This window comes from Oncorhynchus clarkii, chromosome 13 (assembly GCF_045791955.1).
Source record: "Oncorhynchus clarkii lewisi isolate Uvic-CL-2024 chromosome 13, UVic_Ocla_1.0, whole genome shotgun sequence".
NCBI classification, from domain to species: domain Eukaryota; kingdom Metazoa; phylum Chordata; class Actinopteri; order Salmoniformes; family Salmonidae; genus Oncorhynchus; species Oncorhynchus clarkii.
In genome coordinates, this window is record NC_092159.1 from 3,781,651 (window position 1) to 3,808,604 (window position 26,954).

A 26,954-nucleotide genomic window follows, 5' to 3' on the forward strand; every position below is an offset into this window, starting at 1 on the left:
GGAAATACAACGTGGCAGTTGTGAAAGTGAACTGTGTTTACGCATCATCAGGGGTGAATTCATTCAGACGATTCTGTTGCATGTGATGCATTTGCTCTATTGTTTACAGTATGATTTGTATCGTATAGAGCGTGGCTTTAAGGGAAAAGTATGGTCACATCTAATAAAAACGAATGTGAAAAATGAACAGAGTATTAACAGAAATGTGTTTTAAAACACTACCTATTCGTATAAGTATTTATTCATCATCCACATATGCATTTTAAGCTTCTACGTCTGTGTACAGGAAAGTATTATTTGTAAGACATAAGAGAAAATATATCTGCTTATTGTTAAATTATTATGACGTTCTTTCCATCACAAAAAGTGTAGTACCTATTGTTTCCAAACTGCGTTACCCACTCCAGTCAGCAGATGGCGATGTGCGTCTTTCAGGTGATGCTTCTTGATGACGTATAATGGACTGGACGGGACGCTTCTTCAGGAACAACAAGGCGCAAACTCTTTCAACCACCTCGGTAGCTTGCTAGACAACATAAAACTAAAAGATTGATTCTTTAGAACATGTTATTGTACATTAGCTAATCTCAGTGTTTTAAACAAATTTCGGTTGACGTATCTACTGGTTAAATTTAACCTAATGTGCTTGTTCAATTTGCAAACTTGTTAAAGATTGATACTGAGGTTAGCACTAGGCTAGTCGCTAATGCTAGCTAGCTAGCTAACATCCCTGACCATGAGCTCACTGAACTACTCCTCCCTTGCTAATGAAGCGGAGGTCTGCTGTACGGAGAAAGAATCTTTCAGAATTAAAAAGGAGGAAAAGGAGGCTGTTATAGTGAAAGAAGAGAAAGAACCTTTTAGAGAGGAAGAGGATGCTATCTTAATAAACGTGAAGGAGGAAGACGTTTTGAGAGTGAAAAAGGAGGAGACAGAAGATCCGATTGACACCAGTGAGTACTGTCTTAAAAACAGGGACACAAACTATGCAGTTGTTGAACTAATGTGGGGGTTTTTAATGGGCATTCTTACTGTAGGAATTGTTAATTGGTCGATCTGCCAGTGGTTCATATACTTTTGGGACTTTTCAATTAGATGTATTGAATTCTCCACGTGGTTGACATTAAAGTTCCCCTCATCTAGTATAACAGTCTTAAAATTCAATATTGCTGCGTATGTTCTACTTAAAATATTAAAGAGGCACCCATTTTGTGGAACATCCCTTTTACATTTGCATCACAAATATTTTTTTAGGAAATCATGATGAAAGTGGCCATTTTAGGCCCTTTTTAGACATATTCATGCCTCTTGTAAGACTCTGTGATTGCAATAGAAGATCACAAATTTACCATCTGTATGATGTTCTCATTCACACAGGAGAGAGACATGACTATGGTGGATCCTCTGCGGAGCCTCAACAACATCCTGATGCTGACGAGGCAGAGAAGAGTCTTTCCAGATCAGAACACCAGATGGTACAGCTTGGTCTGGTCTAGCATACAGCTTGCTTTATCGGCTTGGGCTGGGTTTCTGTAGAGCACTTTATGACAACAGTGACATTAGCATCCATAATGATGTGTATCTGTGTCCCCTCTTTATGGTTACTAGGACAACGCTAGCCCTTCCTCCCTCCCGGAGTCCATGTGTCGTGCCTCTCCCGGTCGCACCTTACTGCTGGGTATGAAGAGGTTGTCTGTGCTGCTGGTGGACTTTAGGAAAACAACGGGGCTGTGTGGAACTGTGAGGGGAGGAGAAGAGATGAAAGGATCAGATTTGACTCATCAAAGTAAGTGCTGTAGTTTAGTTTGAACAAATACAACAGATCTGCCCACTGGTATCTGTTACCAGGACAACCAGTTGACAGGAAGATAGACTGGTGGATATGGATGTTATGAATATCATAACACTGAGAAATTATTCTGCCAATGTAAAGAGAGAAACCAATAGACCATATAAAACCTTGATGAAAGTTAGCTTTAGAGAGAAAATTTCAAGATGATCCAATGTAAGGTGCTTGTTTTACAAAAACTTTTCCTTAAAACATTATGGATATTACATTGCCTGTCCCAGTCAACCCCCCTATCTTTACAAGACTGTTGAACAGGCAAACTAAACTCTAGACACTGTTAATTAATTAACTAATACTGAGGAAAGCCATGATCAGGCTTATAGGGAAGGACATTCAATAAACACAGCACTTAAAATGACTGATTGGCTGAGAGAAATTGATGATGATAAAATTGTTTGGGCTGTTGTGTTAGACTTCAGTGCGGCTTTTGACATTATCGATCGTAGTCTGCTGCTGAAAAAACGTATGGCTTTACACCCCCTGCTATACTGTGGATGAAGAGTTTTTCTTTTAAAATGTGACCTTTATTTAACTAGGCAAGTCAGTTAAGAACAAATTCTTATTTTCAATGACGACCTAGGACTGCCTTGTTCAGGGGCAGAACGACAGAGTTTTACCTTGTCAACTCAGGGATTCGATCCAGCAATCTCTCGGTTACTAGCCTACCGCTCTAACCACTAGGCTACCTGCTGCCCCAGAGCTACCTGTCTAACAGAACACAAAGAGTGTTCTTTAATGGAAGCCTGTACAACAAAATCAAGGTAGAATCAGGAATTCCCAGGGCAGCTGTTTGGCACTTACCTTTTTCAATCTTTACCAACGACATGCCAACGACATTTGAGTAAAGCCAGTGTGTGTCTGTATGCGGATGACTCAACACCGTACACGTCAGCTACCACGGAAACTGAAATGACTGCAACACTTACAAAGAGCTGCAGTGAGTTTCAGAATGGGTGTCAAGGAATAATAATAATATTTCAGATTACCTTAAGTTACATGGCCTACTATGCTAATTCTGTAGCGGTATTGTTAGAGGGGGGGTAAAGATAAAGTTTTGTTGGTGCGCCAGGCAGGTATTAACCCTAGTTATTAAAGTTAGTTGAATAGAATCCCTGTAGTGCTGTCCTGAAACAGCTGCAAAACGTGACTAGTGACTTTTATTTTCCCCGGCACAAGGTGCACCTGTGTAATAATCAAGCTGGTCAATCAGCTTCTTGATATGCCACACCTGTCAGGTGGATGGATTATCTTGGCAGAGAATACATGTTAACTAACTAATGTTAACTAACAGGGATAGAAACTACAATAATCTTTTACATCAGTTTTAGGAACATCTTTCCAAATATTTCACTTTATTTTTTACTTTACCCAAAATATCACATCAGCGATAGTCAAAATGTTGAAAACCTGTGAACGTCTAAATAATAAATTGGGCCACTAAAACAGCAGGTGTCGAACCCTTTCAACAACGGGGAGATTTTACTGATGTGCTTTGTGTCTTCAACTTAAAAACTAGTTTTGGACTTCCACTTAAAATGACTTATATACTTATTTTATGTTTAAGGAAGTGTGTACAGTCGTGGCCAAAAGTTTTGAGAATGACACACATGTTAATTTTCACCAAATCTGCTGCCTCAGTTTGTATGATGGCAATTTGCATATACTCCAGAATGTTATGAAGAGTGTTCAGATGAGTTGCAATTAATTGCAAAGTCCCTCTTTTCTATGCAAATTAACTGAATCTCCCCCAAAACTGGAAGCTTCAAAAGGAGGGTGGTGCTTGGAATCATTGTTCTTCATATGTCACCCACGGTTACCTGCAAGGAAACACGTGTCGTCCTCATTGCTTTGCACAAAAAGGGCTTCACAGGCAAGGATATAGCTGCCAGTAAGATTGCACCAAAATCAACCATTTATCGGATCATCAAGAACTTCAAGGAGAGCGGTTCAATTGTTGTGAAGAAGGCTTGTTGATTCAGCTGCGGGATCGAGGCACCAACAGTACAGAGCTTGCTCAGGAATGGCAGCAGGCAGGTGTGAGTGCATCTGCACGCACAGTGAAGCGAAGACTTTTGGTGTCAAGAAGGACAGCAAAGAAACCACTTCTCTCCAGGAAAAACATCAGGGACATACTGATATTCTGCAAAAGTTACAGGGATTGGTGAGACTGCTGAGGACTGGGGTAAAGTCATTTTCTCTGATGAATCCCCTTTCCGAATGTTTGGGGCATCCGGAAAAAAGCTTGTCCGGAGAAGGCAAGGTGAGCGCTACCATCAGTCCTGTGTCATGCCAACAGTAAAGCATCCTGAGACCATTCATGTGTGAGTTGCTTCTCAGCCAAGGGTGTGGGCTCACTCACAATGTTGCCTAAGAACACAGCCATGAATAAAGAATGGTACCAACATTCATGTGTGAGTTGCTTCTCAGCCAAGGGTGTGGGTTCACTCACAATGTTGCCTAAGAACACAGCCATGAATAAAGAATGGTACCAACACATCCTCCGAGTGCAACTTCTCCCAACCATCCAGGAACAGTTAGGTGACGAACAATGCCTTTTCCAGCATGATGGAGCACCTTGCCATAAGGCAAAAGTGATAACTAAGTGGCTCGGGTAACAAAACATCAGTATTTTGGGTCCATGGCCAGGAAACTCCCCAGACCTTAATCCCATTGAGAACTTGTGGTCAATCATCAAGAGGCGGGTGGACAAACATAAAAAAAACACAATTCTGACAAAATCCAAGCATTGATTATGCAAGAATGGGCTGCCGTTAGTCAGGATGTGGCCCAGAAGTTAATTGACAGCATGCCAGGGCAGATTGCAGAGGTCTTGAAAAAGAAGGGTCAACACTGCAAATATATACACTGCATCAACTTAATGTCATTGTAAATAAAAAACCTTTGACACTTATGAAATGCTTGTAATTATACTTCAGCATTCCATAGTAACATCTGACAAAAATATCTAAAGACACTGAAGCAGCAAACTTTGTGGAAATTCATATTTTTCATTCTCAAAACTTTTGACCACGACTGTAGGTCGCATTCTGTATCATACAGCTATGAAAGTTATATATTTAGAACTCCCTGCTCGATTGGAATCCAGTGACGTCTGTGTCTTGAGTGTCCTAGAACTGTTTAGTTTTTTGTGTTCTGACGAAAATAGAATGAATAAATAAGTAGTGTAAACATTGTCAGTAATTACCAGGAAACTTTACAACATTTGTTTTAAAATCACACTGAGATTGTTAAAACGGGCCTTAGGTTATTGAGGGATCTGATTAGGATTTACCCTCGTAGCAAGGCCGTTTTATCATGTGGAGGTTTCATTCGGGTCACTATTTAAAAAAAACACTGTCTTTGGCAGGAGAAAGACCAGATTCAGAGGAACCAGAGCCAGGGACGTCCAAACCAGCAAGACGACACCAGTGTTCCCACTGTGGAAAGGGTTGTAACCACTTATTTGAGCTGAAACAACATGAGAGAATACACACTGGGGAGAAGCCTTACCACTGCTCCCAGTGTGGAAAGAGTTTTAACCAGAAAGGAAACCTGAAAACTCATGAGAGAATACACACAAGGGGGAAGCCTTACCGCTGCATGCAGTGTGGAAAGATTTTTAACGATTTGGGAAAGCTGGAACGGCACGAGAGAATACACAGAGGGGCGAAGCCTTACCACTGCTCCCAGTGTGGAAAGCATTTTAACGATTTGGGGAAGCTGGAACGGCACGAGAGAATACACAGAGGGGAGAAGCCTTACCACTGCTCCCAGTGTGGAAAGGGTTGTAACGATTTGGGGACGCTGAAACGACACGAGAGAATACACACAGGGGAGAAGCCTTACCACTGCTCCCACTGTGGAAAGCGTTTTAACGATTTGTGGAAGGTGAAACGACATGAGAGAATACACACAGGGGAGAAGCCTTACCACTGCTCCCACTGTGGAAAGTGTTTCAACCAGTCAGGGGAGCTGAAACGACATGAGAGAATACACACAGGGGAGAAGCCTATGCACACAGGGGAGAAGCCTTACCACTGCTCCCACTGTGGAAAGTGTTTCGTCCAGTCAGGGGAGCTGAAACGACATGAGAGAATACACACAGGGGAGAAGCCTTACCACTGCTCGCAATGTGAAAAGATGTATAGGCAGAAAGAACACCTAAAAGCTCATGAGAAAATTCATACAGGGGAGAAGCCTTACCAATGTTCCCAGTGTGGAAAGTGTTTCACCTGGGCAGGGCATCTGAAAAAACACGAAAGAATACACACAGGGGAAAAGCCTTACCCCTGCTCCCAGTGTGGCAAGTGTTTCAATGAGACAGGGGATCTGAAAAAACACGAAAGAATACACACAGGGGAGAAGCCTTACCACTGCTCGCAATGTGAAAAGATGTATAGGCAGAAAGGACACCTACAAGCTCATGAGAAAATTCATACAGGGGAGAAGCCTTACCCCTGCTCCCATTGTGGCAAGTGTTTTAACCAGTTAGGGGCCCTGAAACAGCACAAGAGAATACACACAGGGGAGAAGCTTTACCACTGCTCCCAGTGTGGCAAGTGTTTTAACCAGTTAGGGACCCTGAAACAGCACAAGATCATACACACAGGGGAGATGCATTACCACTCCTCCCAGGGCGCAAAGCATTTGCCCATTTAGGAAGCCTGAAAGAACATGAGACACAGAGGAGAAGGCTTTACAGAAGATTAGATTTTGGGAAAACATATTACTCATAACAGTCACGTAAACATCATTAGAGAATCTACACAGGAGAGAGAAATTACTTCTCTTAACATGTATATTGATATTTCACATCTCATTGACTCACAACTCATCAGAGAACATACACAGTGCTCCCATTGTCTTATATTGTTGACTGATAATGTGTTGACCTGTTTTTACCAGATGAAATTGCTTCTTCCAGTTATTGATAAACATGTACCTGTTAAGAAACTGACTGTTAGAACTGTTAAGGTTCCATGGATTGATGAGGAATTTAAAAACTATGTTTGAAAGAGTTGGGGCAAAAGGAGTGGCTAATAAGTCTGGCTGGCTTACATACTGCAAATTGAGAAATTATGTGACCAAACTCAACAAAAATAATATGTTTTAATATGAAGCCAAGATCAATGATATAAAGAATGATGGAAAAAAACATCATGAAAGAAAAGCAGTGCAAGTATTGAATGTTGTAAAGTTAGTGTGGGAGAGGTGGAACAATTGTTATCGATCAATAATGACAAACCTCCTGGCATTGACAACTTAGATGGAAAGCTACTGAGGACAGTAGCTGACTCTATAGCCACTCCTATCTGTCATATTTTTAACATGAGCCGAGAGGAAAGTCTTTGTCCTCAGGCCTGGAGGGAAGCCAAAGTAATTCCACTACCCAAGAGTGGTAAAGCGGCCTTTACTGGTTCTAACAGCAGACCTATAAGCTGGCAGCCAGCTCTTAGCAACCTGTTGTAAAAAAAATTGTGTTTGACCAAATCTAATGCTATTTCTCTGTAAACAAAAGAACAACAGACTTTCAGCATGCTTATAGATAAGGGCACTCAACATGTACTGCACGGACACAAATGACTGATGATTGATTGAGAGAAATTGATAACAAGAAGATTGTGGGAGCTCTATTGTTAGATTTCAGTGCAGCCTTTGATATTATTGACCATAACCTGTTGTTTAAGAATGTTTGTGCTATGGCTTTTCAACCTCTGCCATAATGTGGATTCAGAGCTATCTATCTAATAGAACTCAGAGGGTTTTTAATGGAAGCTTCTCTAATGTCAAACATATGAAGTGTGATGTACCGCAGGGCAGCTCTCTAGGCCCTCTACTCTTTTCTATTTTTACCAATGGCCTGCCACTGGCATTAAACAAAGTATGTGTGTCCATGTATGCTGATGATTCAACTATATAAGCACCAGTAACCACAGCTAATGAAGTCACTGAAACCCTTAACAAAGAGTTGCAATCTGTTTTGGAATGCGTGGCCAGTAATAAACTGGTCCTGAACATCTTTAAAACTAAGAACATTGTATTTGGTACAAATCATTCCTTAAGTTATAGACCTCAGCTGAATCTGGTAAAGAATTGTGTGGCTGTTGAACAAGTTGAGGAGACTAAATTACTTGGCATTACCTTAGATTGTAAACTGTCATGGTCAAAACATATAGATTCAATGGTTGTAAAGATGGGGAGAGGTCTAGCCATAATAAAGAGATGCTCTGCTTTTTTGACACTACTCTCCACAAAGCAAGTTCTGCAGGCTCTAGTTTAGTCTAATCTTGATTATTGTCCAGTCGTGTGGTCCAGTGCTGCAAGGAAAGACAGAGTAAAGCTGCAGCTGGCCCAGAACAGAGCGGCTGTCACGCCCTGGCCATAGAGAAGCTTTTATTCTCTATTTTGGTTAGGCCAGGGTGTGACTCGGGTGGGAATTCCAGTTTCTTTATTTCTATGTTTTCTATTTCTTTGTTTTTGGCCAAGTGTGGTTCCCAATCGGAGGCAGCTGTCTATCGTTGTCTCTAATTGGGAATCATACTTAGGCAGCCTTTTTCCACCTGTGTTTTTTGGGTAGTTGTTTTCTGTATAATTAATTTGTTCGAATGTTGTTTGATTAAATAAAAATCATGAACACTTACCACTCTGCGCTTTGGTCCATGCCCACCGACGAGAGACGTGACAATTATGTGTCATGTTTTGTGTTGACCGCAGGAGGGGTAGCTGCTGCTTTTGCAACAGCTAATGGGGATCCTAGTCAAATACCAAATACCAAACTCTGTTGTTCTCTCTGAGCTCAGAAATAAAGAATCTTGGTTTGACTTGGACTCCAGCAGATCCTTATATTATAATATCCACTACAACTCACCCACAGATTGCTGTTTCATGATTGTCTCAATGAAGAGTTCCTCATTCCACTTTCCTGTGGGCTTTTACAAGCCTCCCACTGGTTGAATAAACATTGTTTCCACGTCAAATTTAAAAAACATCCTTAGTGAAGGTTCAATGTTATCTTCATCCCTAAACTAGCAACATTAACTATTGTCTATTGTTATTCTCAATGACCTTCCTGGCCTTATGAAATCCTAGCTAAATACAATGTTCCCACCCGTTTTCATGTCTTTGGTTATGCAAACATTTGTTTATTAGATTATATTTCTCATTAAGATGAATATAGTTTTAATTCTGCATGGGTCACGCATTGCTTTGGTCATGTGGTCCCTTATGGGTCAATGATTTTAATTAGAATATAGCAATGATGCTCTCTCCTCAATCACTTACAGTTTCTTTGGAAAGTATTCAGACCCCTTGACTTTTAGGTTTAGGTCATCAGTAAAGGGGACATCTTAAATATTACAATGACCCTTTCAAAGACAGACATCCCCCGGACCTCCCCCTATAACTATTTTTAAAAGGGTAAAAATGATCTATTTTCTATAGCATTAAGGTCAGGGCGTTGTGATGCCCACTCCAATACCTTGACTTTGTTTTCCTTAAGCCATTTTGCCACAACTTTGGAAGTATGCTTGGCGTCATTGTCCATTTGGAAGACCCATTTGCGACCAAGCTTTAACTGATGTCTTGAGATGTTGCTTCAATATATTCACATAATTTTCCTCACCCATGATGCCATCTATTTTGTGAAGTGCCCCAGTCCTTCCTCCAGCGAAGCACCCACACAACATGATGCTGTCACCTGCTTCACGGTTGGGATGGTGTTCTTCGGCTTGCAAGCATCCCCCTTTTTCCTCCGATCATAACGATGGTCATTATGGCCAAACAGTTCTATTTTTGTTTATACTTATTTTCCACCATAAAATAATAAATAAATTCATAAAAAAATCCTACAATGTAATTTTCTAGATTTTTTTTTCTCATTTTGTCTGTCATAGTTCAAGTGTACCTATGATGAAAATTACAGGCCTCTCTCATCTTTTTAAGTGGGAGAACTTGCACAATTGGTGGCTGTCTAAATACTTTTTTGCCCCACTGTACATTGTGTGCAAAAGGCATGAGGAGGTAGGCGAATAATTACAATTTTGCAGATTAACACTGGAGTGATAAATGATCAGATGGTCATGTGCAGGTAGAGATACTGGTGTGCAAAAGAGCAGAAAATAAAATAAATAAAAACAGTATGGGGATGAGGTAGGTAAATTGGGTGGGCTATTTACAGATGGACTATGTACAGCTGCAGCGATCAGTTAGCTGCTCAGATAGCAGATCTGGTGAGGGAGATAAAAGTCTCCAACTTCAGCGATTTTTGCAATTCGTTCCAGTCACAGGCAGCAGAGAACTGGAACGAAAGGCGGCCAAATGAGGTGTTGGCTTTAGGGATGATCAGCGAGATACACCTGCTGGAGCGCGTGCTATGGGTGAGTGTTGGCATCGTGACCAGGAAAATAACCTCACACTCAACGTCAACAAAACTAAGGAGATGATTGTGGACTTCAGGAAACAGCAGAGGGAACACCCCCCTATCCACATTGATGGAACAGTAGTGGAGAGGGTAGTAAGTTTTAAGTTCCTCGGCGTACACATCACAGACAAACTGAATTGGTCCACCCACACAGACAGCATTGTGAAGAAGGCGCAGCAGCGCCTCTTCAACCTCAGGAAGCTGAAGAAATTCGGCTTGTCACCAAAAGCACTCACAAACTTCTACAGATGCACAATCGAGAGCATCCTGTCGGGCTGAATCACCGCCTGGTACGGCAACTGCTCCGCCCACAACCGTAAGGCTCTCCAGAGGGTAGTGAGGTCTGCACAACGCATCACCGGGGGCAAACTACCTGCCCTCCAGGACGCCTACACCACCCGATGTCACAGGAAGGCCATAAAGATCATCAAGGACAACAACCACCCGAGCCACTGCCTGTTCACCCCGCTATCATTCAGAAGGCGAGGTCAGTACAGGTGCATCAAAGCTGGGACCGAGAGACTGAAAAACAGCTTCTATCTCAAGGCCATCAGACTGTTAAACAGCCACCACTAACATTGAGTGGCAGCTGCCAACACACTGACTCAACTCCAGCCACTTTAATAATGGGAATTGATGGGAAATGATGTAAAATATATCACTAGCCACTTTAAACAATGCTACCTAATATAATGTTTACATACCCTACATGATTAATCTCATATGTATATGTATATACTGTACTCTATATCATCTACTGCATCTTTATGTAATACATGTATCACTAGCCACTTTAACTATGCCACTTTGTTTACATACTCATCTCATATGTATATACTGCACTCAATACCATCTACTGTATCTTGCCTATGCTGCTCTGTACCATCACTCATTCATATATCTTTATGTACATATTCTTTATCCCCTTACACTTGTGTGTATAAGGTGGTAGTTTTGGAATTGTTAGCTAGATTACTTGTCGGTTATTACTGCATTGTCGGAACTAGAAGCACAAGCATTTCGCTACACTCGCATTAACATCTGCTAACCATGTGTATGTGACAAATAACATTGGATTTGATTTGAGATAAGGCGGAGCTTTACCTAGCATGGACTTGTAGATGACCTGGAGCCAGTGGGTCTGGCGACTAATATGTAGCGAGGGCCAGCCGACTAGAGCATACAGGTCGCAGTGGTATAAGGTGCTTTAGTAACAAAACGGATGGCACTGTGATAAACTGCATCCAGTTTGCTGAGTAGAGTGTTGGAAGCTATTTTGTAGATGACATCGCCGAAGTCGAGGATCGGTAGGATAGTCAGTTTTACTAGGGTAAGTTTGACGGCGTGAGTGAAGGAGGCTTTGTTGCGGAATAGAAAGCCGACTCTAGATTTGATTTTAGATTGGAGATGTTTGATATGAGTCTGGAAGGAGAGTTTACAGTCTAGCCAGACACCTAGGTACTTATAGATGTCCACATATTCAAGGTCGGACCATCCAGGGTGGTGATGCTAGTCGGGCGTGCGGGTGCAGGCAGCGAACGGTTGAAAAGCATGCATTTGGTTTTACTAGCGTTTAAGAGCAGTTGGAGGCCACGGAAGGAGTGTTGTATGGCATTGAAGCTCGTTTGGAGGTTAGATAGCACAGTGCCCAAGGACGAGCCGGAAGTATACAGAATGGTGTCGTCTGCGTAGAGGTGTATCAGGGAATCGCCCGCAGCAAGATCAACATCATTGATATATACAGAGAAAAGTCGGCCCGAGAATTGAACCCTGTGGCACCCCCATAGAGACTGCCAGAGGACCGGACAGCATGCCCTCCGATTTGACACACTGAACTCTGTCTGCAAAGTAGTTGGTGAACCAGGCAAGGCAGTCATCAGAAAAACCGAGGCTACTGAGTCTGCCGATAAGAATATGGTGATTGACAGAGTCGAAAGCCTTGGCAAGGTCGATGAAGACGGCTGCACAGTACTGTCTTTTATCGATGGCGGTTATGATATTGTTTAGTACCTTGAGCTTGGCTGAGGTGCACCCGTGACCGGCTCGGAAACCAGATTGCACAGCGGAGAAGGTACGGTGGGATTCGAGATGGTCAGTGACCTGTTTGTTGACTTGGCTTTCGAAGACCTTAGATAGGCATGGCAGGATGGATATAGGTCTGTAACAGTTTGGGTCCAGGATGTCTCCCCCTTTGAAGAGGGTGATGATTGCGGCAGCTTTCCAATCCTTGGGGATCTCAGACAATATGAAAGAGAGGTTGAACAGGCTGGTAATAGGGGTTGCGACAATGGCGGCGGATAGTTTCAGAAATAGAGGGTCCAGATTGTCAAGCCCAGCTGATTTGTAGGGTCCAGGTTTTGCAGCTCTTTCAGAACATCTGCTATCTGGATTTGGGTAAAGGAGAACCTGGAGAGGCTTGGGCGAGTAGCAGCGGGGGGGGCGGAGCTGTTGGCCGAGGTTGGAGTAGCCAGGAGGAAGGCATGGCCAGCCGTTGAGAAATGCTTGTTGAAGTTTTCGATAATCATGGATTTTTCGGTGGTGACCGTGTTACCTAGCCTCATTGCAGTGGGCAGCTGGGAGGAGGTGCTCTTGTTCTCCATGGACTTCACAGTGTCCCAGAACTTTTTGGAGTTAGAGCTACAGGATGCAAATTTCTGCCTGAAGAAGCTGGCCTTTGCTTTCCTGACTGACTGCGTGTATTGGTTCCTGACTTCCCTGAACAGTTGCATATCGCGGGGACTATTCGATGCTATTGCAGTCCGCCACAGGATGTTTTTGTGCTGGTCGAGGGCAGTCAGGTCTGGAGTGAACCAAGGGCTATATCTGTTCTTAGTTCTGCATTTTTTGAACGGAGCATGCTTATCTAAAATGGTGAGGAAGTTACTTTTAAAGAATGACCAGGCATCCTCAACTGACGGGATGAGGTCAATATCCTTCCAGGATACCCGGGCCAGGTCAATTAGAAAGGCCTGCTCACAGAAGTGTTTTAGCGAGCGTTTGACAGTGATGAGGGGTGGTCATTTGACTGCGGATCCGTAGCGGATACAGGCAATGAGGCAGTGATCGCTGAGATCCTGGTTGAAGACAGCGGAGGTGTATTTGGAGGGCCATCCTGGCCAGGTGGTCAGGGTGACGTCTATGAGGGTGCCCTTGTTTACAGATTTAGGGTTGTACCTGGTCATCCTTGATGATTTGTGTGAGATTGAGGGTGAGATTGAGGGCATCTAGCTTAGATTGTAGGACTGCCGGGGTGTTAAGCATATCCCAGTTTAGGTCACCTAACAGAACAAACTCTGAAGCTAGATGGGGGGCGATCAATTCACAAATGGTGTCCAGGGCACAGCTGGGAGCTGAGGGGGGTCGGTAAGCAGGCGGCAACAGTGAGAGACTTATTTCTGGAGAGAGTAATTTTTAAAATTAGTAGTTTGAACTGTTTGGGTATGGACCTGGAAAGTATGACATTACTTTGCAGGCTATCTCTGCAGTAGACTGCAACTCCTCCCCCTTTGGCAGTTCTATCTTGACGGAAAATGTTATAGTTGGGTATGGAAATCTCAGAATTTTTGGTGGCCTTCCTGAGCCAGGATTCAGACACGACAAGGACATCAAGGGTGTGCTAAAGCAGTGAGTAAAACAAACTTAGGGAGGAGGCTTCTGATGTTGACATGCATGAAACCAAGGCTTTTTCGATCACAGAAGTCAACAAATGAGGGTGCCTGGGGAAATGCAGGGCCTGGGTTTACCTCCACATCACCCGCGGAACAGAGGAGGAGTAGTATGAGGGTGTGGCTAAAGGCTATCAAAACTGGTCGCCTAGAGCGTTGGGGACAAAGAATAAAAGGAGCAGATTTCTGGGCATGGTAGAATATATTCAGGGCATAATGTGCAGACAGGGGTATGGTGGGGTGCGGGTACAGCGGAGGTAAGCCCAGGCACTGGGTGATGATAAGAGAGGTTGTATCTCTGGACATGCTGGTTGTAATGGGTGAGGTCACCGCATGTGTGGGAGGTGGGACAAAGCAGGTATCAGGGGTATGAAGAGTGGAACTAGGGGCTCCATTGTAAACTAAAACAATGATAACTAACATAAACGACAGTATACAAGGCATATTGACATTTGAGAGAGACATACAGGATGTACCGGTACATAGTCAATGTGGAGGCTATATACAGGAGGTACCGGTACAACGTCAATGTGGAGGCTGTATACAGGAGGTACCGGAACAGAGTCAATGTGGAGGCTGTATACAGGAGGTACCGGAACAGAGTCAATGTGGAGGCTATATACAGGAGGTACCGGAACAGAGTCAATGTGGAGGGTATATACGGGAGGTACCGGAACAGAGTCAATGTAGAGGGTATATACAGGAGGTACCGGAACAGAGTCAATGTGCGGGGACACAGGTGAGTCGAGGAAAAATACTACTCCTATTACAGATCCAAGTGGTAAAGATTCATATGACATCCATTGTTGAAGGACTGTAGCATCTAATGATGAAACATGTAGCATCTCCACAGAGGAGCTCTGTCATGATTGTAGCAGGTTTACTAACAAGTTACTTATATTAGCTGTGTTGACTTTAGCTAATATGGTGACAACGATATAGGCTGTGTGTAGCAGATATGAAATGGTTTGGTTTGGAAAGGTTTTAACTCCTGGTCACCTACAGCTGATGTGTTGTGCATTGACGTCCACAAGCGAAGGGAAAAGGTGAGCGAATTGATGTGAGAGGAAATACAACGTGGCAGTTGTGAAAGTGAACTGTGTTTACGCATCATCAGGGGTGAATTCATTCAGACGATTCTGTTGCATGTGATGCATTTGCTCTATTGTTTACAGTATGATTTGTATCGTATAGAGCGTGGCTTTAAGGGAAAAGTATGGTCACATCTAATAAAAACGAATGTGAAAAATGAACAGAGTATTAACAGAAATGTGTTTTAACACACTACCTATTCGTATAAGTATTTATTCATCATCCACATATTCATTTTAAGCTTCTACGTCTGTGTACAGGAAAGTATCATTTGTAAGACGTAAGAGAAAATATATCTGTTTATTGTTAAATTATTATGACGTTCTTTCCAACACAAAAAGTGTAGTACCTATTGTTTCCAAACTGCGTTACCCACTCCAGCCAGCAGATGGCGATGTGCGTCTTTCAGGTGATGCTTCTTGCGTGACGTGTAATAGACTGGACGGGACGCTTCTTCAAGAACAACAAGGCGCCAACTCTTTCAACCACCTCGGTAGCTTGCTAGACAACATAAAACTGAAAGATTGATTCTTTAGACCATGTTATTGTACATTAGCTAATCTCAGTGTTTTAGACAAATTTCGGTTGACGAATCTACTGGTGAACTTTAACCTAATGTGCTTGTTCAATTTGCAAACTTGTTAAAGATTGATACTGAGGTTAGCACTAGGCTAGTCGCTAATGCTAGCTAGCTAACATCCCTGACCATGAGCTCACTGAACTACTCCTCCCTTGCTAATGAAGCGGAGGTCTGCTGTACGGAGAAAGAATCTTTCAGAATGAAAAAGGAGGAAGAGGAGGCTGTTATAGTGAAAGAAGAGAAAGAACCTTTTAGAGAGGAAGAGGATGCTATCTTAATAAACGTGAAGGAGGAAGACGTTTTGAGAGTGAAAAAGGAGGAGACAGAAGATCCGATTGACACCAGTGAGTACTGTCTTAAAAACAGGGACACAAACTATGCAGTTGTTGAACTAATGTGGGGTTTTTAATGGGCATTCTTACTGTAGGAATTGTTAAATGGTCGATCTGCCATTGGTTCATATACTTTTGCGACTTTTCAATTAGATGTATTGAATTCTCCATGTGGTTGACATTAAAGTTCTCCTCATCTAGTATAACAGTCTTTTAAAATTCAATATTGCTGCGTATGTTCTACTTAAAATATAAAAAAGGCACCCATTTTGTGGAACAACCCTTTTACATTTGCATCACAAATATTTTTGGAGGAAATCAAGATGAAAGTGGCCATTTTAGGCTCTTTTTAGACATATTCATGCCTCTTGTAAGACTCTGTGATTGCAATAGAAGATCATAAGTTTACCATCTGTTTGATGTTCTCATTCACACAGGAGAGAGACATGACTTTCGTGGATCCTCTGGGGAGCCTCAACAACATCCTGATGCTGACGAGGCAGAGAAGAGTCTCTCCAAATCAGAACACTGGATGGTACAGCTTGGTCTGGTCTAGCATACAGCTTGCTTTATCAGCTTGGGCTGGGTTTCTGTAGAGCACTTTATGACAACAGTGACATTAGCATCCATAATGATGTGTATCTGTGTCCCCTCTTTATGGTTACTAGGACAACGCTAGCCCTTCCTCCCTCCCGGAGTCCATGTGTCGTGCCTCTCCCGGTCGCACCTTACTGCTGGGTATGAAGAGGTTGTCTGTGCTGCTGGTGGACTTTAGGAAAACAACGGGGCTGTGTGGAACTGTGAGGGGAGGAGAAGAGATGAAAGGATCAGATTTGACTCATCAAAGTAAGTGCTGTAGTTTAGTTTGAACAAATACAACAGATCTGCCCACTGGTATCTGTTACCAGGACAACCAGTTGACAGGAAGATAGACTGGTGGATATGGATGTTATGAATATCATAACACTGAGAAATTATTCTGCCAATGTAAAGAGAGAAACCAATAGACCATATAAAACCTTGATGAAAGTTAGCTTTAGAGAGAAAATTTCAAGATGATCCAATGTAAGGTGCTTGTTTTACAAAAACTTTTCCTTAAAACATTATGGATATTACATTGCCTGTCCCAGTCAACCCCCCTATCTTTACAAGACTGTTGAACAGGCAAACTAAACTCTAGACACTGTTAATTAATTAACTAATACTGAGGAAAGCCATGATCAGGCTTATAGGGAAGGACATTCAATAAACACAGCACTTAAAATGACTGATTGGCTGAGAGAAATTGATGATGATAAAATTATTGTTTGGGCTGTTGTGTTAGACTTCAGTGCGGCTTTTGACATTATCGATCGTAGTCTGCTGCTGAAAAAACGTATGGCTTTACACCCCCTGCTATACTGTGGATGAAGAGTTTTTCTTTTAAAATGTGACCTTTATTTAACTAGGCAAGTCAGTTAAGAACAAATTCTTATTTTCAATGACGACCTAGGACTGCCTTGTTCAGGGGCAGAACGACAGAGTTTTACCTTGTCAACTCAGGGATTCGATCCAGCAATCTCTCGGTTACTAGCCTACCGCTCTAACCACTAGGCTACCTGCTGCCCCAGAGCTACCTGTCTAACAGAACACAAAGAGTGTTCTTTAATGGAAGCCTGTACAACAAAATCAAGGTAGAATCAGGAATTCCCAGGGCAGCTGTTTGGCACTTACCTTTTTCAATCTTTACCAACGACATGCCAACGACATTTGAGTAAAGCCAGTGTGTGTCTGTATGCGGATGACTCAACACCGTACACGTCAGCTACCACGGAAACTGAAATGACTGCAACACTTACAAAGAGCTGCAGTGAGTTTCAGAATGGGTGTCAAGGAATAATAATAATATTTCAGATTACCTTAAGTTACATGGCCTACTATGCTAATTCTGTAGCGGTATTGTTAGAGGGGGGGTAAAGATAAAGTTTTGTTGGTGCGCCAGGCAGGTATTAACCCTAGTTATTAAAGTTAGTTGAATAGAATCCCTGTAGTGCTGTCCTGAAACAGCTGCAAAACGTGACTAGTGACTTTTATTTTCCCCGGCACAAGGTGCACCTGTGTAATAATCAAGCTGGTCAATCAGCTTCTTGATATGCCACACCTGTCAGGTGGATGGATTATCTTGGCAGAGAATACATGTTAACTAACTAATGTTAACTAACAGGGATAGAAACTACAATAATCTTTTACATCAGTTTTAGGAACATCTTTCCAAATATTTCACTTTATTTTTTACTTTACCCAAAATATCACATCAGCGATAGTCAAAATGTTGAAAACCTGTGAACGTCTAAATAATAAATTGGGCCACTAAAACAGCAGGTGTCGAACCCTTTCAACAACGGGGAGATTTTACTGATGTGCTTTGTGTCTTCAACTTAAAAACTAGTTTTGGACTTCCACTTAAAATGACTTATATACTTATTTTATGTTTAAGGAAGTGTGTACAGTCGTGGCCAAAAGTTTTGAGAATGACACACATGTTAATTTTCACCAAATCTGCTGCCTCAGTTTGTATGATGGCAATTTGCATATACTCCAGAATGTTATGAAGAGTGTTCAGATGAGTTGCAATTAATTGCAAAGTCCCTCTTTTCTATGCAAATTAACTGAATCTCCCCCAAAACTGGAAGCTTCAAAAGGAGGGTGGTGCTTGGAATCATTGTTCTTCATATGTCACCCACGGTTACCTGCAAGGAAACACGTGCCGTCCTCATTGCTTTGCACAAAAAGGGCTTCACAGGCAAGGATATAGCTGCCAGTAAGATTGCACCAAAATCAACCATTTATCGGATCATCAAGAACTTCAAGGAGAGCAGTTCAATTGTTGTGAAGAAGGCTTGTTGATTCAGCTGCGGGATCGAGGCACCAACAGTACAGAGCTTGCTCAGGAATGGCAGCAGGCAGGTGTGAGTGCATCTGCACGCACAGTGAAGCGAAGACTTTTGGTGTCAAGAAGGACAGCAAAGAAACCACTTCTCTCCAGGAAAAACATCAGGGACATACTGATATTCTGCAAAAGTTACAGGGATTGGTGAGACTGCTGAGGACTGGGGTAAAGTCATTTTCTCTGATGAATCCCCTTTCCGAATGTTTGGGGCATCCGGAAAAAAGCTTGTCCGGAGAAGGCAAGGTGAGCGCTACCATCAGTCCTGTGTCATGCCAACAGTAAAGCATCCTGAGACCATTCATGTGTGAGTTGCTTCTCAGCCAAGGGTGTGGGCTCACTCACAATGTTGCCTAAGAACACAGCCATGAATAAAGAATGGTACCAACACATCCTCCGAGTGCAACTTCTCCCAACCATCCAGGAACAGTTAGGTGACGAACAATGCCTTTTCCAGCATGATGGAGCACCTTGCCATAAGGCAAAAGTGATAACTAAGTGGCTCGGGTAACAAAACATCAGTATTTTGGGTCCATGGCCAGGAAACTCCCCAGACCTTAATCCCATTGAGAACTTGTGGTCAATCATCAAGAGGCGGGTGGACAAACATAAAAAAAAACACAATTCTGACAAAATCCAAGCATTGATTATGCAAGAATGGGCTGCCGTTAGTCAGGATGTGGCCCAGAAGTTAATTGACAGCATGCCAGGGCAGATTGCAGAGGTCTTGAAAAAGAAGGGTCAACACTGCAAATATATACACTGCATCAACTTAATGTCATTGTAAATAAAAACCTTTGACACTTATGAAATGCTTGTAATTATACTTCAGCATTCCATAGTAACATCTGACAAAAATATCTAAAGACACTGAAGCAGCAAACTTTGTGGAAATTCATATTTTTCATTCTCAAAACTTTTGACCACGACTGTAGGTCGCATTCTGTATCATACAGCTATGAAAGTTATATATTTAGAACTCCCTGCTCGATTGGAATCCAGTGACGTCTGTGTCTTGAGTGTCCTAGAACTGTTTAGTTTTTTGTGTTCTGACGAAAATAGAATGAATAAATAAGTAGTGTAAACATTGTCAGTAATTACCAGGAAACTTTACAACATTTGTTTTAAAATCACACTGAGATTGTTAAAACGGGCCTTAGGTTATTGAGGGATCTGATTAGGATTTACCCTCGTAGCGAGGCCGTTTTATCATGTGGAGGTTTCATTCGGGTCTCTATTTAAAAAAAACACTGTCTTTGGCAGGAGAAAGACCAGATTCAGAGGAACCAGAGCCAGGGACGTCCAAACCAGCAAGACGACACCAGTGTTCCCACTGTGGAAAGGGTTGTAACCACTTATTTGAGCTGAAACAACATGAGAGAATACACACTGGGGAGAAGCCTTACCACTGCTCCCAGTGTGGAAAGAGTTTTAACCAGAAAGGAAACCTGAAAACTCATGAGAGAATACACACAAGGGGGAAGCCTTACCGCTGCATGCAGTGTGGAAAGATTTTTAACGATTTGGGAAAGCTGGAACGGCACGAGAGAATACACAGAGGGGAGAAGCCTTACCACTGCTCCCAGTGTGGAAAGCGTTTTAACGATTTGGGGAAGCTGGAACGGCACGAGAGAATACACAGAGGGGAGAAGCCTTACCACTGCTCCCAGTGTGGAAAGGGTTGTAACGATTTGGGGACGCTGAAACGACACGAGAGAATACACACAGGGGAGAAGCCTTACCACTGCTCCCACTGTGGAAAGCGTTTTAACGATTTGTGGAAGGTGAAACGACATGAGAGAATACACACAGGGGAGAAGCCTTACCACTGCTCCCACTGTGGAAAGTGTTTCAACCAGTCAGGGGAGCTGAAACGACATGAGAGAATACACACAGGGGAGAAGCCTATGCACACAGGGGAGAAGCCTTACCACTGCTCCCACTGTGGAAAGTGTTTCGTCCAGTCAGGGGAGCTGAAACGACATGAGAGAATACACACAGGGGAGAAGCCTTACCACTGCTCGCAATGTGAAAAGATGTATAGGCGGAAAGGACACCTAAAAGCTCACGAGAAAATTCATACAGGGGAGAAGCCTTACCAATGCTCCCAGTGTGGAAAGTGTTTCACCTGGGCAGGGGATCTGAAAAAACACGAAAGAATACACACAGGGGAAAAGCCTTACCCCTGCTCCCAGTGTGGCAAGTGTTTCAATGAGACAGGGGATCTGAAAAAACACGAAAGAATACACACAGGGGAGAAGCCTTACCCCTGCTCCCATTGTGGCAAGTGTTTTAACCAGTTAGGGGCCCTGAAACAGCACAAGAGAATACACACAGGGGAGAAGCTTTACCACTGCTCCCAGTGTGGCAAGTGTTTTAACCAGTTAGGGACCCTGAAACAGCACAAGATCATACACACAGGGGAGATGCATTACCACTCCTCCCAGGGCGCAAAGCATTTGCCCATTTAGGAAGCCTGAAAGAACATGAGACACAGAGGAGAAGGCTTTACAGAAGATTAGATTTTGGGAAAACATATTACTCATAACAGTCACGTAAACATCATTAGAGAATCTACACAGGAGAGAGAAATTACTTCTCTTAGCATGTATATTGATATTTCACATCTCATTGACTCACAACTCATCAGAGAACATACACAGTGCTCCCATTGTCTTATATTGTTGACTGATAATGTGTTTACCTGTTTTTACCAGATGAAATTGCTTCTTCCAATTATTGATAAACATGTACCTGTTAAGAAACTGACTGTTAGATATGTTAAGGCTCCATGGATTGATGAGGAATTTAAAAACTGTATGTTTGAAAGAGTTGGGGCAAAAGGAGTGGCTAATAAGTCTGGCTGCACATCTGGCCGGCTGTTTTATGTACTGCAAATTGAGAAATTATGTGACCAAACTCAACAAAAATAATAAACTTTAATATGAAGCCAAGATCAATGATATAAAGAATGATGGAAAAAAACTTGTAAAAAAACATAATGAAAGAAAAGCAGTGCAAGTATTGAATGTTGTAAAGTTAGTGTGGGAGAGGTGGAACAATTGGTATCGATCAATAATGACAAACCTCCTGGCATTGACAACTTAGATGGAAAGCTACTGAGGTCGGTAGCTGACTCTATAGCCACTCCTATCTGACATATTTTTAATCTGAGCCTAGAGGAAAGTCTTTGTTCTCAGGCCTGGAGGGAAGCCAAAGTAATCCACTACCCAAGAGTGGTAAAGCGGCCTTTACTGGTTCTAACAGCAGACCTATAAGATTGCTGCCAGCTCTTAGCAAACTGTTGGAAAAAATTGTGTTTTACCAAATACAATGCTATATTTCTGTAAACAAATGAACAACATACTTTCAGCATGCTTATAGAGAAGGGCACTCAACATGTACTGCACTGACACAAATGACTGATGATTGGTTGAGAGAAATTGATAACAAGAATATTGTGGGAGCTCTATTGTTAGATTTCAGTGCAGCCTTTGATATTATTGACCATAACCTGTTGTTTAAGAATGTGTGTGCTATGGCTTTTCAACCTCTGCCATAATGTGGATTCAGAGCTATCTATCTAATAGAACTCAGAGGGTTTTTAATGGAAGCTTCTCTAATGTCAAACATATGAAGTGTGATGTACCGCAGGGCAGCTCTCTAGGCCCTCTACTCTTTTCTATTTTTACCAATGGCCTGCCACTGGCATTAAACAAAGTATGTGTGTCCATGTATGCTGATGATTCAACTATATAAGCACCAGTAACCACAGCTAATGAAGTCACTGAAACCCTTAACAAATAGTTGCAGTCTGTTTTGGAATGCGTGGCCAGTAATAAACTGGTCCTGAACATCTTTAAAACTAAGAGCATTGTATTTGGTACAAATCATTCCTTAAGTTATAGACCTCAGCTGAATCTGGTAATGAATTGTGTGGCTGTTGAACAAGTTGAGGAGACTAAATTACTTGGCATTACCTTAGATTGTAAACTGTCATGGTCAAAACATATAGATTCAATGGTTGTAAAGATGGGGAGAGGTCTAGCCATAATAAAGAGATGCTCTGCTTTTTTGACACTACTCTCCACAAAGCAAGTTCTGCAGGCTCTAGTTTAGTCTAATCTTGATTATTGTCCAGTCGTGTGGTCCAGTGCTGCAAGGAAAGACAGAGTAAAGCTGCAGCTGGCCCAGAACAGAGCGGCTGTCACGCCCTGGCCATAGAGAAGCTTTTATTCTCTATTTTGGTTAGGCCAGGGTGTGACTCGGGTGGGAATTCCAGTTTCTTTATTTCTATGTTTTCTATTTCTTTGTTTTTGGCCAAGTGTGGTTCCCAATCGGAGGCAGCTGTCTATCGTTGTCTCTAATTGGGAATCATACTTAGGCAGCCTTTTTCCACCTGTGTTTTTTGGGTAGTTGTTTTCTGTATAATTAATTTCTTCGAATGTTGTTTGATTAAATAAAAATCATGAACACTTACCACTCTGCGCTTTGGTCCATGCCTTCCGACGAGAGACGTGACAATTATGTGTCATGTTTTGTGTTGACCGCAGGAGGGGTAGCTGCTGCTTTTGCAACAGCTAATGGGGATCCTAGTAAAATACCAAATACCAAACTGTTATTCTCTCTGAGCTCAGAAATAAAGAATCTTGGTTTGACTTGGACTCCAGCAGATCCTTATATTATAATATCCACTACAACTCACCCACAGATTGCTGTTTCATGATTGTCTCAATGAAGAGTTCCTCATTCCACTTTCCTGTGGGCTTTTACAAGCCTCCCACTGGTTGAATAAACATTGTTTCCACGTCAAATTAAAAAACATCCTTAACATTGATGAACCTTCACTATCTTCATACCTAAACTAGCAACATTAACTATTGTCTATAGTTATTCTCAATGACCTTCCTGGCCTTATGAAATCCTAGCTAAATACAATGTTCCCACCCGTTTTCATGTCTTTGGTTATGCAAACATTTGTTTATTAGATTATATTTCTCATTAAGATGAATATAGTTTTAATTCTGCATGGGTCACGCCTTGCTTTGGTCATGTGGTCCCTTATGGGTCAATGATTTTAATTAGAATATAGCAATTATGCTCTCTCCTCAATCACTTACAGTTTCTTTGGAAAATAATCAGACCCCTTGACTTTTAGGTTTAGGTCATCAGTAAAGGGGACATCTTAAATATTACAATGACCCTTTCAAAGACAGACATCCCCCGGACCTCCCCCTATAACTATTTTTAAAAGGGTAAAATGATCTGTTTTCTATAGCATTAAGGTCAGGGTGTTGTGATGCCCACTCCAATACCTTGACTTTGTTGTCCTTAAGCCATTTTGCCACAACTTTGGAAGTATGCTTGGCATCATTGTCCATTTGAAAGACCCATTTGCGACCAAGCTTTAACTGACTGATGTCTTGAGATGTTGCTTCAATATATTCACATAATTTTCCTCACCCATGATGCCATCTATTTTGTGAAGTGCCCCAGTCCTTCCTGCAGCGAAGCACCCCCACAACGTGATGCTGCCACCTGTGTGCTTCACGGTGGGGATGGTGTTCTTCGGCTTGCAAGCATCCCCCTTTTTCCTCCGATCATAACGATGGTCATTATGGCCAAACAGTTCTATTTTTGTTTCATCAGACCAGAGGACACCTTCAGGCGTTTGGAAATCGCTGTCAGAAATATGTGTATAGGTGGCAGGGAAGTCAGGCGCAGGAGAGTCAAACGGAGTGTAAAATGGAGTCTTTTAATAATGTCCAAGTAACATGCTCCATAACACTAAATAGAAACATGAATATAAACAAATATGGGTACGAAGACCCGTCGCGCACCTATACAAAAAAAAAAACACTACACTGACAATAAACAATCTGACAAAGACATGAGGGGAAACAGAGGGTTAAATACACAACAGGTAATGAATGGGATTGAAAACAGGTGTGTGGGAAGACAAGACAACTGAAAAATGGAAAATGAAAAATGTATCAATGATGGCTAGAAGACCGGTGACGTCGAACGCCGAGCACCGCCCGAACAAGGAGAGGCAACGACTTCGGCAGAAGTCGTGACAGTACCCCCCCCCCCCCCCCCCCCCCCCCCCCCCCCTCCCCCCGACGCGCGGCTCCAGCAGCGTGTCGACACCGGCCTCGGGAACGACCCGGAGGGCGAGGTGCATGGCGATCCGGATGGAGACGGTGGAATTCTGATAACATGGAAGAATCTAACACGTCCTCCACCGGAACCCAGCATCTCTCCTCCGGCCCGTAACCCTCCCAGTCCACGAGGTACTGAAGGCCCCTCGCCCGACGTCTCGAATCCAAAATGGATCGAACAGAGTACGCCGGGACCCCCTCGATGTCTAGAGGAGGCGGAGGAACATCACGCACTTCAGCCTCCTGGAGCGGGCCACCCACCACCGGCCTGAGGAGAGACACATGGAACGAGGGGTTAATACGGTAATTAGTGGGCAGTTGTAACCTATAACATACCTCGTTCACCCTCCTCAGGACTTTAAACGGCCCCACAAACCGCGGACCCAGCTTCCGGCAGAGCAGGCGGAGGGGCAGGTTTCCCAGCTTCCGGCAGAGCAGGCTGGGGGGTAGGTTTCGGGTCGAGAGCCAGACCCTGTCCCCTGGTGCGAACACTGGGGCCTCACTGCGGCGACGGTCTGCGCCAATTTTCTGGCGCCTTATGGCACGCTGAAGGTGGATGTGGGCTGCCTCCCAGGTTTCCTCAGCGCGCCGAAACCAATTGTCCACCGCAGGGGCCTCGGTCTGGCTCTGATGCCAAGGAGCCAGAACCGGCTGATACCCTAATACACATTGAAAAGGAGTAAGGTTAGTGGAGGAGTGACGTAGCGAGTTCTGAGCCATCTCTGCCCAACTTGCCGAACTTCGCCCTCTCCCCCGGCCGATCCTGGCATTAAGACCGCAGAAACCTACCCACATCCTGGTTAACTCTCTCCACCTGCCCATTACTCTCGGGGTGAAAACCTGAGGTAAGACTCACCGAGATCCCCAGACGCTTCATGAACGCCTTCCAGACCCTTGATGTGAACTGAGGACCCCGATCAGACACTATATCCTCAGGCACCCCATAGTGCCGGAAAACATGTGTAAACAGGGCCTCTGCAGTTTGTAAGGCCGTAGGGAGACCGGGCAAAACCGATCCACAACGACCAGGATCGTGGTGTAACCCTGTGAAGGTGGAAGATCAGTCAAAAAATCCACCGACAGGTGCAACCACGGCCGTTGAGGAACTGGTAGAGGTTGTAGCTTACCTCTGGGCAGGTGTCTAGGAGCCTTGCACTGGGCGCACACCGAGCAGGAAGAAACATAAATCCTCACGTCCTTAGCTAAAGTGGGCCACCAGTACCTCCCATCAAGACAGCGCATCGTCCGACCTATCCCAGGATGACCAGAGGAGGGTGACGTGTGAGCCCAATAGATCAATTGGTCGCGGACAGCAGACGGAACGTACAGACGACCAGCTGGACACTCAGGGTGAGAGGGCTCTGCACGTGACGCCCGCTCAATGTCCGCGTCCAGCTCCCACACTACAGGCGCCACCAGACACGAAGCTGGGATTATGGGAGTGGGATCCATGGATCGCTCCTCTGTGTCATACAGCCGAGACAATGCGTCTGCCTTAACGTTCTGGGAGCCTGGTCTCTAAGAAAGAGTAAACACAAAACGAGTGAAAAACATGGCCCACCTTGCCTGGCGAGGATTCAATCTCTTTGCCTGCCGGATGTACTCCAGATTGCGGTGGTCAGTCCAGATGAGAAAAGGGTGTTTAGCCCCCTCAAGCCAATGCCTCCACACCTTCAAGGCTTCTACGACAGCTAACAGCTCTCGGTTCCCCACATCTTAGTTTCGCTCCGCCGGGCTGAGCTTCTTCGAAAAGAAAGCACAGGGGCGAAGCTTCAGTGGCGTACCCGAACGCTGAGAGTGCACTGCTCCTATCCCAGCTTCGGATGCGTCCACCTCCACTATGAATGGCAAAGAGGGATCCGGATGAGCCAACACAGGCACCGAGGTAAACAGAGTCTTCAGGTGCCCAAAAGCCCTGTTCGCCTCAGCC

At 43.5% G+C, this 26,954-nt stretch overlaps 1 protein-coding gene across 1 annotated transcript in view; it reads left to right on the plus strand.

Moving 5' to 3' along the window:
• Positions 1–26,954, plus strand: part of LOC139424281 (zinc finger protein 721-like) — a 291,616-nt gene that overhangs the window by 154,322 nt on the left and 110,340 nt on the right. The window contains exons 1-4 of the mRNA XM_071175975.1: positions 15,473–15,949; positions 16,375–16,472; positions 16,606–16,783; positions 20,127–21,800. Of these exons, the coding sequence (XP_071032076.1) occupies positions 15,733–15,949; positions 16,375–16,472; positions 16,606–16,783; positions 20,127–21,334 (1,701 nt within the window). The 5' untranslated portion in view covers positions 15,473–15,732 and the 3' untranslated portion in view covers positions 21,335–21,800. Of the gene's footprint in view, positions 15,950–16,374; positions 16,473–16,605; positions 16,784–20,126 lie in introns of the transcript that reaches the window.